Here is a 12,050-nt window from a genome sequence, read left to right on the forward strand (position 1 = left end):
GAATAAATTGCCTTCTGTCAAAACGTGATTTCTAGATGTATTGCGTCTAGTCGTTGTGCCCATACAAGTTGTGTCGCTTGTTTAAAAGCTTTAATCTCGACTTACGGTTTACTTATAATGCAAGCGTTGCAAGTCTAAGCTGGAAATGTATAGCAATCTATCACTTAATCCACGGGCGTTAGAGGACCGGGTTGCTGAAAAGTAATATCGCGAAGACAAAGTAAAAGGCTCTTAAGTGGCTTTAAACTTGAGAATCGACCAATCCAGAAAGTCCCTGGTCTACAAGCGAGCGAAAGTGGCAATTTCAAGTTTGCGGAATCAATACTTTCGGCAGCCGCGACACGCGTCAGCGATTACAGGAGTGGTCACGCACGGGTGACTCTGGAGAAAATGCGCCGGCGACGGTCTGCAGTGGTCTGGATTGAACGAAAAAACGACGATATATATAGATATACGACTATACGTGTGTGTTGAGGATGCTTGCTTTGTAACACAAAGGGTAACGTACTGACTGAACGGCGTTGCTTTTTTGGGGGTTTGGCACGAACACGAGTTTAGCGCGTCTTCACCGGTAAATTCGGACTTGCTGTTTTTGGGGTTTCTTTTTTTTTGCGTTCTTTTTATATCGCTTGGGATGCGGCCACAGTTTTTGCGGAACAACACCTTTGCTAAGAAGTGGGTCGGGGGAGAAATTCGCTTTGAGCGCAAACAATAGAAAGTCGAGAAAAAAATATAAGCGATCGAACCACGTCAACATCGATAGATACCTCACGAGAAAAATAAACCTACGATTTTTTGTCCAGATCCGCAACAAACGAATTATTCGCCACACCATTTCGAAACGCCGAAAAAACGTAATTCTTAACATGCAACAAAATAACAACAAAACTGAGGGGAATAAACAACCCATCAATAAACCAAATGTGCGAGGAGCCGAACGATTCGAGTGGGCATTCGTCACACTCGGCCTAATTGCGATACATCAGGACAAATATTGGGAGAGAGCGCGCGACTCACTTTTAACTTGAAGCGAGCGGGTTCAAACCTCGGCCGACTTGAGGTTCACGCAAATGTCGAGGGCCTTCTTGTAAGCCAACTCCAGGTCGGCGTTGAGTTGCGTCATCATGCCAGACAGCTGATTGGAACCGAGGGACTCCATAGAGTGGGGGCGAGGGGGTCCAGGGTCAACGGCGACCCCCCGGGCACGGGAAGCGCGCGCCCCGTGGCGCCGGCCGTTGGGGGCCAGGATTCGCTGCAGATCGCGCACCAGCTTCTCGCTTTTTGGGGTTAGGGTGCCAGAGGGGGGCTGATCGTCGAACGCGAACTCACCCCCTGGGTTTGGCAGGGTGTCGCGCGCCAGGGAGAGAGACAGGGGGCGTTGTGGTTGTTGGCTGGCGGTCGGGGTGCCCGGGTACGACTGTACGCGCTGGTACGAGTCGACTGGCAGCTGTGGCACGTGCACTGGCGTCGTGGTGGCGGTCGAGGTGGTGGTCGGCGTGAAAATGGCGCCTGTGAAGTTGCACTTGTCGAACGAGTCTGAAGAGAGGATGCTCGAATCGCTGTAGGTGCTGGCAGGGCGAGTCTGGCTTCCAATACTGCTCGTGTCGCCGTCGCTTCCCGTGCCCGGCAAAAGGCGATCGTCGGCCGGAGGCGAGATAGGCATTAGGTAGCACTCCTTAACCGGGTTTGCGGCGTTCGGGGCCCGCGGCGGACGGGTCGAAGCAGCCCGGGCGCCTTTATGTAGCGGTGGCGCGGCCAGTGCGCTTTTAATATGCGGCATGCGGCGTTCGTGCGGCGAGCAGGGCAGCGAATCCGCAGAGCCGCTCGACAAGTCCGGCAGAGACGAAACCGCCACGGCTCTCTCCGGCGAGGAGTAGTAGCCGCTCTCGCGATCGCGCTTTGTGCGAAGTACACGCCGCTTGCCGGACGCTGTTTGGGGCTTGGTCTTGAGCTTGAGACTGTCCTTGGCCTGGAGACCGCAAACCGCGGCCAGCTGACCGGCCAGAATCGAATCGCTGACCACTTTGCTGCGCGGCGACGACTTGCGCGCAGGCGTGATTTCAATGACAGGTTCGGGCCGCTTGAGTATGCTCCTGGGCTGCGAGGCGCCCGGCGATTCAGCGAACATCATTTCCTCGGCATTCAGAGTCCGGTCTTCTGCGAGGAAGTTGTCGTTTAGGTCGAGGCCTCGCGGCGCGCCGGAAGAATCGTCGGTGACCGACATGGCGAACTCGGGCGGGGGAGAGGGCGGAAATGAGGGAGTGGCCACGTGCTTGAGCCACTCGTGATCGGCGACCTGGTCAATTGTGGCCCTCTGGCGCGGGTCGACCGTCAGCATCCAAGTGATGAGGCCGTGCGCTTCTGCAAAGTTAAGGGTTCGAGAGGTTAGACTCGGCGATGGAGTGCGAGCTGTCTGTGGCGCTGAACGCCTTGCAGTTTTTTTGTTGCGTTATAAACAGATGAACTAAACTATAGTGTTTCTAAACCTTTTTTGGGGGGCGACCCAAATAATGAGCGTAAGTATATAACGGCGAAGTTTTGGCGACCGAATTCTATTAGCTGCACTTTTTGTAAGCGAACAAAACACTAAAAAATAATAGCATAAAGTTCTTTCTAACTAAAGTGAACAATGTCGTTGTATCCCCTGGGTGAGAAAGGCGATTTTAAACTAACTGAAGGTGAGTGTTAAAATACAAAAAAATTAGGCGTTTTATAAGCAATCTATACCCAGAATTCTAAACCCGAAAGTATAGCCGTGGCGCGTCGTATGAAATATAACGTTTTTTTTAGTACTAAGTGACGTAGAACAGTAACTCCGACACTTTTTGAACGTGACTTTTAAAATTCAACGTTGATCAGTAAAAAAATTATCAACTAAGCTTGTGCCGACGAAAAGTGGATACTAGATTTAAACTGTTGCGTGCTGTAGTCAATAGTTTACCAAATTCGTAGATCACGACACTGCATGGTCTAGTATTAACGCGAAAGAGTCCACACCCCTAAAGCAATTCCTATTTTGGAGGATATACATAAAACGATTTTTTTAAGAATTGCTATTCGCAAACTGATACGAAGCACAGTTCCGAAAATTACTTCGCAGATAAAAAGTTTAGGAAATCATACTGTAGTCGATTGTAATCGTAGCACAGCGCATTGCCATTTCATCGAAAATAACTTGCCCTCTCCTAGTGTCGAGTGCCAGCCTAAGTTGGCCTGGGTATTTAAAAACCGCCGAGCGCGAGCCGCAAAAGTGCGCGGCACGACGAGTACAAGGTGAAGTGGGGATTGGCTTCAATTACGAGCGCTTAACCTTGTAGAGGCGGCCTTCGCATAAGAGTCGACCGTTTTGTTTTATATTAGCTTTGCTGTTAAACCATGTGGTCGTTGTGTTCTGTGTTATAGAAGCGAATTAAACGATTTTTTTACAATATTTATACCCCTGGGCCCTTGGGTAGGCCATGAGGTTTTAGCATAACCTGGCACAAAGTGGCCAATATTGGCAGGATCTGGGGTCAAAATATTATGATATTTCTTGCTACACACACAATAAGCTGATACGTTTAATTCGTTAAGCTTTATTTACATTTGTTGTAAATTTAGAATATTTACTGCGTACATGTTAATGTAAAACCTTAAAAGTTTAAACAGTGCCGAATAGAAAACATATGGCATTACAAGGATGCTGAAACAAGCAGTCAGTTTGCAGCGTAAAATCGTAAAAAACGAGGCGCAAAATCCGAAGGTCGTGAGTTCGGTCCCCACCTTTGGGTGATCGCTATAAAACGCGTTTAAACCCCGTCGACTACATTATCCGGGGTTGAAACAAGGGCAAAGGGAGTAAAATTGGTGCGCGTGGGAGAGGAATGCACTAGATTTCGTTAGGTACGCTGTCAAGGGCCCGGGCGAATTTCGAGTGTATCGATTTTTCCGAAGAGAAAAACCGGTCGACCATTTCGTCGGGCAAAAGAGAGAAGCGGAATGCTCACTGTATATTGGGAATAATTGCACCGGATGAAAAATCGATCGACTGTCAGGCTCTTTCTCTCTCTTAGACCTCCCAAGGGACGAAGGCGTATATTGGTTTGGTCGCCGAACAGTCTGCTCAGTCGCGACTTAGCTAAGATTCGTTTCATCCGCCATTCCTAACAAACTTACGTCGAAGCAAGGAATTGGAAAACCAGTTTGTGTTAAAATTTAGGAGTTGACCAAAAAGGCTTAAAAATCCTATAAAATAACATTCAAACAACCCATATGTCAACTATATTTCAGCACGAGCCTTATTACATTGCGTATATAGCAGCAAGAGTTTTTATATCCTTATACTTCTTATCAAGTAATTTTTTCGTCAATGTGATACTTACAAAAGGCTTGCATAAGAAAAAAATTACGCACTGTCTGAAAATAAGCGGGCTATATTTAATGCAGCACTAGATAACAACACCCCACGAAATCGTACCAGCAAAACAGTACAATTGTCACTTAAGCTTCTAAATAGCTTACCAGAGGGCTGGGCTGGAACACAGAAACTGCCGCTGGTGATTTGTCTTGTCAGCACCTGGTAATCACGACCGTCGAACGGCATCGTCCCGTACACAAGGGCGTACAGCAGAACACCCAAAGACCAGCTGTCCACCTGTGAGCAAAACAGAAAGGCTGTAAGTTTGCTGGGTAGAATATGAATTAAATGAAATTTAAGTGATCGGTTTGTACATCAAGCAAAGTCAGTTACATTTATTGGGCTGCATTGTGCCAAATGGAAGCTTATGTATTGGGGACAGGGTAACTGTTTACTGGATTGTAAGAAACTATAGGTGCGGCTTTTGTTGGTTCCCTGAGGACAGTTACATCACGGATCCTAAAGAATCGTTGCCCGTGGGTTTGTCGCAGTGAATAAAGCCACAAAGTACATCGGAGTAAGTAAGGTTTAATCTCTTTGTGCCAAACGCCAAATCCTTATGTTGCGGACAAGGTTGTTCTCAGTTTACACAACTGACCAAACACAGGCGAAAAAGCCGTGTTTTTTAGCAGGGCGCGAGCGCGGATTGCGTGCGACCTTCGAAATTTTGAAGCCAAACAACTCCCGACTGTGACATCACAATGCCTTTGCGCCCGAGTGGGAAAAGAGCGGCTATTTTGAGGTTAGCGAAAGCAAACTGAACGTGGCCTAAGAAAGCGAGCCGGCGGCCACAGACCGAGAATTGCCATTGTGTTCTTCGCTATTGGAATGTCAAGGGCGGGGAATGGCGACTTAGAGGCTGGCAGACCATTAACGTTAGAGCTGTATTTCGCGTTCAGGTACCACATGTGCGCGGGATTCTGCGCAATGTGCGTTGCTGGATTACATTTTAAGTATGAAACACCGTGGGTGGCATAGCGCGCTTTGGGACTCGTTTGAAAGTACAAACTTGCCAAGATAACTGCTCGTTGCTATAGCAGGCCATTCCAAGATAGGGTTATACCTTTTGAAAGCTCGTTGTAACGTACTATATATGACGTGGAAGAAATTTCGCGTCATTGGTTAATGACTAGAATTAAATATGAACACACTTCTATTTGTATCGAAAAGTTGATACAATTCTACACAGAAAGTTGTTCCAGCATTCCGAAACAAAAAATGCAATAAAATGATTTTACTTTTAATAAACGTTAAAATCGCTAGATTTTCAATTTCAGAAACTGTTTCAGACAAAATTTTTAAATTGCCATCTAACCTTGCCTTAGCGATAATTCTCACAGGAAAGAATTTACGTCACAAGACACGACAAGGCGCAAATTTTCCAAGAAAAACAATTTCCTTCGATATTTATAGTAGCCGGGTCTCGTGACCACTAAAAAAACACCCGACATTGGCGCAATATTGGAGGCGTGTGGCACTACACTGTGTGCGTACATTGTTATAGAAGCTCAGAGCGGCGTGGCCACGCATATTCAGTGATTCAGCCCACGTATGACTCACAGTGATGTAGAGCATAAGTAGTTGCCCAGCTGGTCGCGCAATTTGACACAACTGAATTGAAAACAAGACCATGGTACGCCGAAAGCGTAATATCCATCACCCTGTTTCGAATCAATCAAATCGCTTTACCTGAACAACGCGTATAGCCATCTACTGACGGTTGTATGACGTGTGCGTTTTACTATGGGGGTACGTTGGCGCAATGCGGCGCTGATCTAATGCGCTAAATATAGTTTATGATAGAAGGGCGCTTGGGCCGAAATCCCCCATACAAAGTACCACAATGAGTAGTTACATGTGTATACTGTGATCATGTTCGTGCAAGTCGAATGGGAAATAAAACGCTAAATTAGGGCAATAAAAGAGGGTACTAATAGTATATAAATTCTTCCGTTAAAAGCCTTAAAAGCGGTCTGTTGAATTTTGCAAAAATTAGTCTTGTAAATAAAATTAGAACGAGCTTGCATGTGTCAAAGCATACATGCTGTTTGGGAACTGCAGTTTTCAGGAAATCCAAACAAGGCTTGAAAATACAATATTTTACTATATATATATATATATATATTCAAAGCACAAACAACTGTTCAATGCGCTAAACAATAAAAGTATTATCGTCAAGCGAACAGGCAGTTACATGAACGGCGTGGGCTAGTGTTCGTCAAACAGAAAGTGCGGGGGCGGGCCGCGGCTTTGTCCCCAGAAATAACTTTTAATTGTCCTGGCAGTTATTGACTTGCGTCGTACTTCGCGGTGCATTGGAAGGTCGCGAATTCGACATTGACCGCAAAATTCCAAAAAACAACAGTCCTTATTGTTAAATCGCGCGGGTTAAATATTAACTGTGAATGTCGCGCTGTAATGTAATGGCATTTCGGTACAGTAAAATGTCCTTTTTGTGTGTGATCGCATATTTTTGCGATGCTATTTAGCGTGATTTCATAATTTGACACATGAAGAAAAAGTGACGTATTCAATGTCGATTTTTTACAGCACAACGCTATTTTTATAATAGAACAATGAAAGAGTTAATTAATTATATTGTGTGCAGTCAGTCACTTTGGTAATATAACGATGATCTGTATGAAGTTTTAATAGAATTTAGTCACTGCGGCTTTTCTGACTAACGCCGCCATTGCGTGTTACCTTGAAATAGCGTTCGTGACGTGAATGATTACGTCACAAAAAATCTCTGCCGAACCAAACCGGCTTGAAATTTCCAAAACAAGCCACGCTGTAGTAATTTTGCTTGTTTTTTATTCTGTTGTTGTGCGTTTAGCAGGAAAAACACGAACGGCAAATATACATAAATAATAAGTACATGCTTACGAATTAAAAATCAACGCATTTCCTGTACACATATATTTGACGGGTAATTGTGAGATATTGCAAACCTTCTAACCACACAATGACGGTTGTGTTTCACGTAATCTGTCACGCAGATATTGGTAGACGACGCCTACTATAGCCAAACCTTCACCTATAAGTCTTGAATGTGCGCGTCGTGGGCTGTAATTTACGTTTGAGCCTGGGCTTTGGCGTTAAGCCGGCGTCGCTATTGATGCGACAACATCAAAGACCTTTCCCTATATAAGCTACGCGGCTGCGCATTTGACGTCAAGGCACCGCTGAGAGATTAAACGCAGGTTCGACCTCCAAAGATCCCGAGTCGTTCGATTCAAGGTCGCGCTGCTGTCTTTAGGCGCCGTCGACTGTTTGCGCGTCCGCCCATAAAGAGATATACGATTGCGGAGCGTATTTACAGTAGCGCATAATAAAATCAGGGTGGTTTAGACAAAGGGCGGCTTTTATTAGAAAAAGGGGACTCCAATAATCGCCTTTAAAGTTCAACCGACTGTGTGTTAAAGTACAATAAAGCCCGGATGCATTTCTTCTGCTAACCCTGACAGGCCCAGATATAGCACATAGAAAAACTGAAAGTGAACAAGTTGTTCTAGAGTTGTTATTTTAATGCATTCTTTTATTGTAATGCATAAAGTGAAGTTTTGTAAAAAAAAGAAGCTAATTTTTTTGTTTAAGGACTAGTCAAAACAATATGCCCCCCCAAAATATACCAAAGTAGAAAAAAAAAGGTTGTCGAGCTACACAACACAGGATCTGGCCACTAAACCTCAGCCGTACAGACTGTCGAATAAGACCCACCTCTGGTCCCATGTATGGTTCTCCGGTGACGATCTCGGGGGATGCGTAGAGGGGACTGCCGCAGAAGGTGTGTAGAAGACTGTCGCGCTTGAACATGTTAGCCAGGCCAAAGTCGGCAATCTGCGTGAAGTACAAGAAAGGTTACCTATTAATCATGACTGGCAGTAGCGCTGTATGCTCGATTGGCTGCCCTACTCTATGCTGTTGGCACTGGTATATTTGAAAGCAGCGGTTGATTTACGACGCATATGGGGTACAGGGTTACCAGTTGCCACAAAGTCTATAAACCTTTTATAAAAAAAAGTATTTGGATTTCAATGTCCAGCTTAAGTCACATGTTTAAAAAGTACGGTAGTAAAATTTTTCATATAAATATGTGACAACCCTTCGGTAGTTAGTATTTAGCTTGTAATAAGGTAGTTTCCCTTGTTTTGATTTTTAGTTGTAGTTTGCCAACGAACGGGCACATATTTTCACAACACATTGTCAAGTAAAAGGTTTACCATTTCTGAAAAATATGTAAATTTGCATATCAACTAAGTGCAATGGGCGGCTATTTAGCGACTCTTGAATATTGCGCCTTATCGTTCAGCCACGACTTTTGGGCGTTAGAAAAGTCCAAAATGTCGCGCGTCTTACTTTTAGGGCCATTACAAGCAAATGCGTGATGTTTTCCAACGAGACAACAATCACGCCGGACAGCTAACGCGGCGCTGCAAACCCTAAAAGGAGGCTTGCTTATTCATGTAGCGGGCACCCGAGGAAATTAGTCGCGTGTCAGAGCAGTGTGGCCTTTTCTAATTAAAAGTTCGCCGAAGGAACAGATCACTGCTTGCTGCAATGCTCTAGGTCAGGAGTTTTTAAACTAAAGGGTCTACGGGCCACTTGGGGGTACGTTGACTATTTTAAAGGGGGCCACATCATTGTAATATTAGTTTAGTGTATATTTAAAAAGTATTTAATGTTTTTTTAAAGAAAAAAGTTTAATTAATAATAAAACTTTTGTATGAATGCATTTAAACGCCATTTCACTTTCACATTTTTGACGCCTCTCTCACAATTACTTGCCTAGCCTGGTCCACGCGAATCAAGTAAGGTTTTTGGAAGTCGGCGGTAAAAAAAGTATGAACCCATGCTCTAGGCGCAAGGCAGTTTAGCAAGAAAACAAAAATAACGCGAAGGAAAAGTTGAAACGAGGTGATTTGCGCATGCGTTACACGAAAATTTATTTTCGCTACACAGAAGTACGCGAGCAAAATCTTGAAACCAGCCTCAGTTAATTATTATTTTTTATGACAATAGAGACATATTTCATTGACAAAAGTTCGCACGCAAAAACTACTTAACACAATGAATGGAAAAGTGACTATACATTTACCTGAACTGATTTTGGTAAAAAAATTAAATTGGAATTAAACCAAACGACGTGTTTTACGTTCACTTAACACGCAAGTTTTCACATATATGTAAAAATAGCTTGCAGGGCCTTTGAGCCAGGGCGAAATTGGAGGGGAAAAATGCACAAAGGTCGTGTACGGTACGTTAAGCGGGAACAGCAGAGAACTTTGCCTTGGCAAATATTTTTCACCCGTCCATGCGGCGGGCATGTGTACTTGGCACACACGCTAACGCACAGCGCACACACGCTAACGCACAGCGCACACACACTAACGCACAGAGCACACACACTGTACAAGATATTGAAGCACCAATGGCAGTATATGTTGAATTGCTGGGCACACAGTTACGTAACGGAATATGGTGCGGGGCTCAAAGACAAACAGAGGACGGTTGGAAAACTTTTGACCCGCGTACCGCCCCCTGGGTACACAACGGGTTCATATCGGGGGAATTTGGCGGGAGATGCGCGAAAAAACATCAGCCCTCCAATAGGAGAAAGTTTCCTTTGACATATTTGTAGTGTGTATGTAGCGGCTGTTGTATTCGCACAATTAGGCGGTAGTTAACCGCTTTTTTGGAAAACGTTTATTCCGGCACTGTCGAAGCTAATGAAGGCTTTCACTAGAGCCTGTTTTTCTTTGAACGTGTGAATCCTAGAAAATTAGTACACTTTGCATACTCAATAATGTTATGAAGTTAACAGGCACTGTCATACCTAATGGGACCATTTGCTATCGCACACCTTTCCTTGAACGTATGATACCTAGAAAATTAGCACACTTTGCCAATTTAATAAAGCGTACCTTGATTTGTTGATTTTCGCTCAACAGAATGTTTTCCAACTTTAGATCTCGATGGACGATTCCAACCTAAAGAAACGTTAACAAAAAATAAAATAAAAAAATCACTAGAACCATTGGAAAAGAATATTTATATAATTAATGTAAACTAAACTAACCCTGTTAGGCGTAGATATACTATCGTGATGTACCCTGGGTTTGGTAAAAGAGACACGGCGCCCTAATACAATTAACAAGATATTTACACAGGACGCAAACTATTCAGAACCAAGTCCCGACTGGGCGTGCAAATTACTTTCTTGCCCAACGACGGCGGTTGAAAAGTTAAACAGCGTGAAAGGGCAAGCCAATTGCGCAATTGTCACACCCGTTATACGTCACAATGCAACCTTTTCAAATAATAATATTATTAATAGAGGCTGTGACTTTTTCGGTATTCTTTATTATGCGTGGTGAGGGCTGTTTTGTCGGAAATGCGTAAATAGGTTGTGAGTTATGGCCCGGGCGTTTTAGACCATCAGACAAAGCGTTAAGCTCTGTTGTTATTGACTATGACGCTTTAATTCTTCGTGCGAATTTAATCCAGGCCAACTTACATACAGAATTAACAACATACCACTTAACTTAATAATTTTACAAGTATAAGCAGTTAAACGACGCAACAGAACACATAAAAATTTTGTTTTATTACTCGATATAGACGTGCGTTGTAACAGCTATTGCCAACGCAGTTATATAAGGTAATGCGTTTCAAAAAAAACAAAAACAAATCCATACTTGGCAACGCTAGATCTGCAAATCAACGTCTCAAAAACATACACATTTTGGAATACGAAAATTAAAACGTTGCCAAATTTAGGAATATGGGTTTTGACTTTCAGAGTATCAGACTTTGCTTGATTGGTATTAATTTTATGGTAAACAAAATAAGCACAGTATCGTAAATGCTCATTTATACACCAGGAAAACCTGGACCGCTTACAAAGTTTTGGTGGGCCGCTTGTACAGAAATGTTGTCAAAACGAATCATTAAAAAGTTATAAATGCGTGACGTGATTGCGTGACAGTTTTGTGATATTAAAATGAAGAAAAAAATAGCGTTCAGTTGTCTAGACTTTCATTTTAGAGGGAGCGTCGAGACCTTCAGCTTTTATGAAAAATCGTAGTTTTATTGATTCAAGTCAGCTCGATTTCGCGCAAGTCACAATTTATCCAACGAAAACGTCAAAGTAAAATAATTTTACAACTCGGACACCAAGCGGAATGTTTAGTCTTACTTTGTGACAGTACTGCACCGCAGAGACGATCTGCTTGAAAAAGAAACGCGCTTCTTTTTGGCCAATGCCCCGTTTCGTCTCCAGGTAGTTGTACAGCTCGCCACCGCTGGCGTACTCCATAACGATCACAATCTTGTCCTGGTTTTCGAACACTGGAAATGCAAGAGTTGGCGGGTTATTATTTTGTGCGAAGACTGGTAGATTGTTTTGCTGTCGAAACCCGCGTTTGAATGAAGAAAAACGGTTAGTACAGTGGTCTTGACCGTTTATGAGTGGTGTACCCCTTTTATTGGCTCTCAACACTTATGTGCACCTTTTTGCTCATTAATGGGAAATAAAGCCTCTTAAAACGTATCAAGGGATGTCTGATGTCACAAGGAAAATTACAAAGTCTAGTTTAACTTGATAGTAATAATTAAAATAGTATACTTGACTAATGCACATAACATTTTATAG

At 43.6% G+C, this 12,050-nt stretch overlaps 1 protein-coding gene across 1 annotated transcript in view; it reads right to left on the reverse strand.

The window, feature by feature from the left end:
* Nucleotides 1-814: 814 nt before the first annotated feature.
* The window catches only part of LOC146146927 (NUAK family SNF1-like kinase 1), a 32,665-nt gene continuing 21,429 nt past the window's right edge, over nucleotides 815-12,050 (reverse strand). Inside the window, exons 3-7 of the mRNA XM_083388490.1 lie at nucleotides 11,595-11,746; nucleotides 10,321-10,386; nucleotides 8,117-8,236; nucleotides 4,501-4,633; nucleotides 815-2,361 (exon numbers count right to left, since the gene is read on the reverse strand). Of these exons, the coding sequence (XP_083244616.1) occupies nucleotides 1,040-2,361; nucleotides 4,501-4,633; nucleotides 8,117-8,236; nucleotides 10,321-10,386; nucleotides 11,595-11,746 (1,793 nt within the window). The 3' untranslated portion in view covers nucleotides 815-1,039. The remainder of the gene's footprint in view (nucleotides 2,362-4,500; nucleotides 4,634-8,116; nucleotides 8,237-10,320; nucleotides 10,387-11,594; nucleotides 11,747-12,050) is intronic.

Source organism: Ascidiella aspersa, chromosome 4 (genome assembly GCF_963924565.1).
Source record: "Ascidiella aspersa chromosome 4, kaAscAspe10.2, whole genome shotgun sequence".
Taxonomy (NCBI): Eukaryota; Metazoa; Chordata; class Ascidiacea; order Phlebobranchia; family Ascidiidae; genus Ascidiella; species Ascidiella aspersa.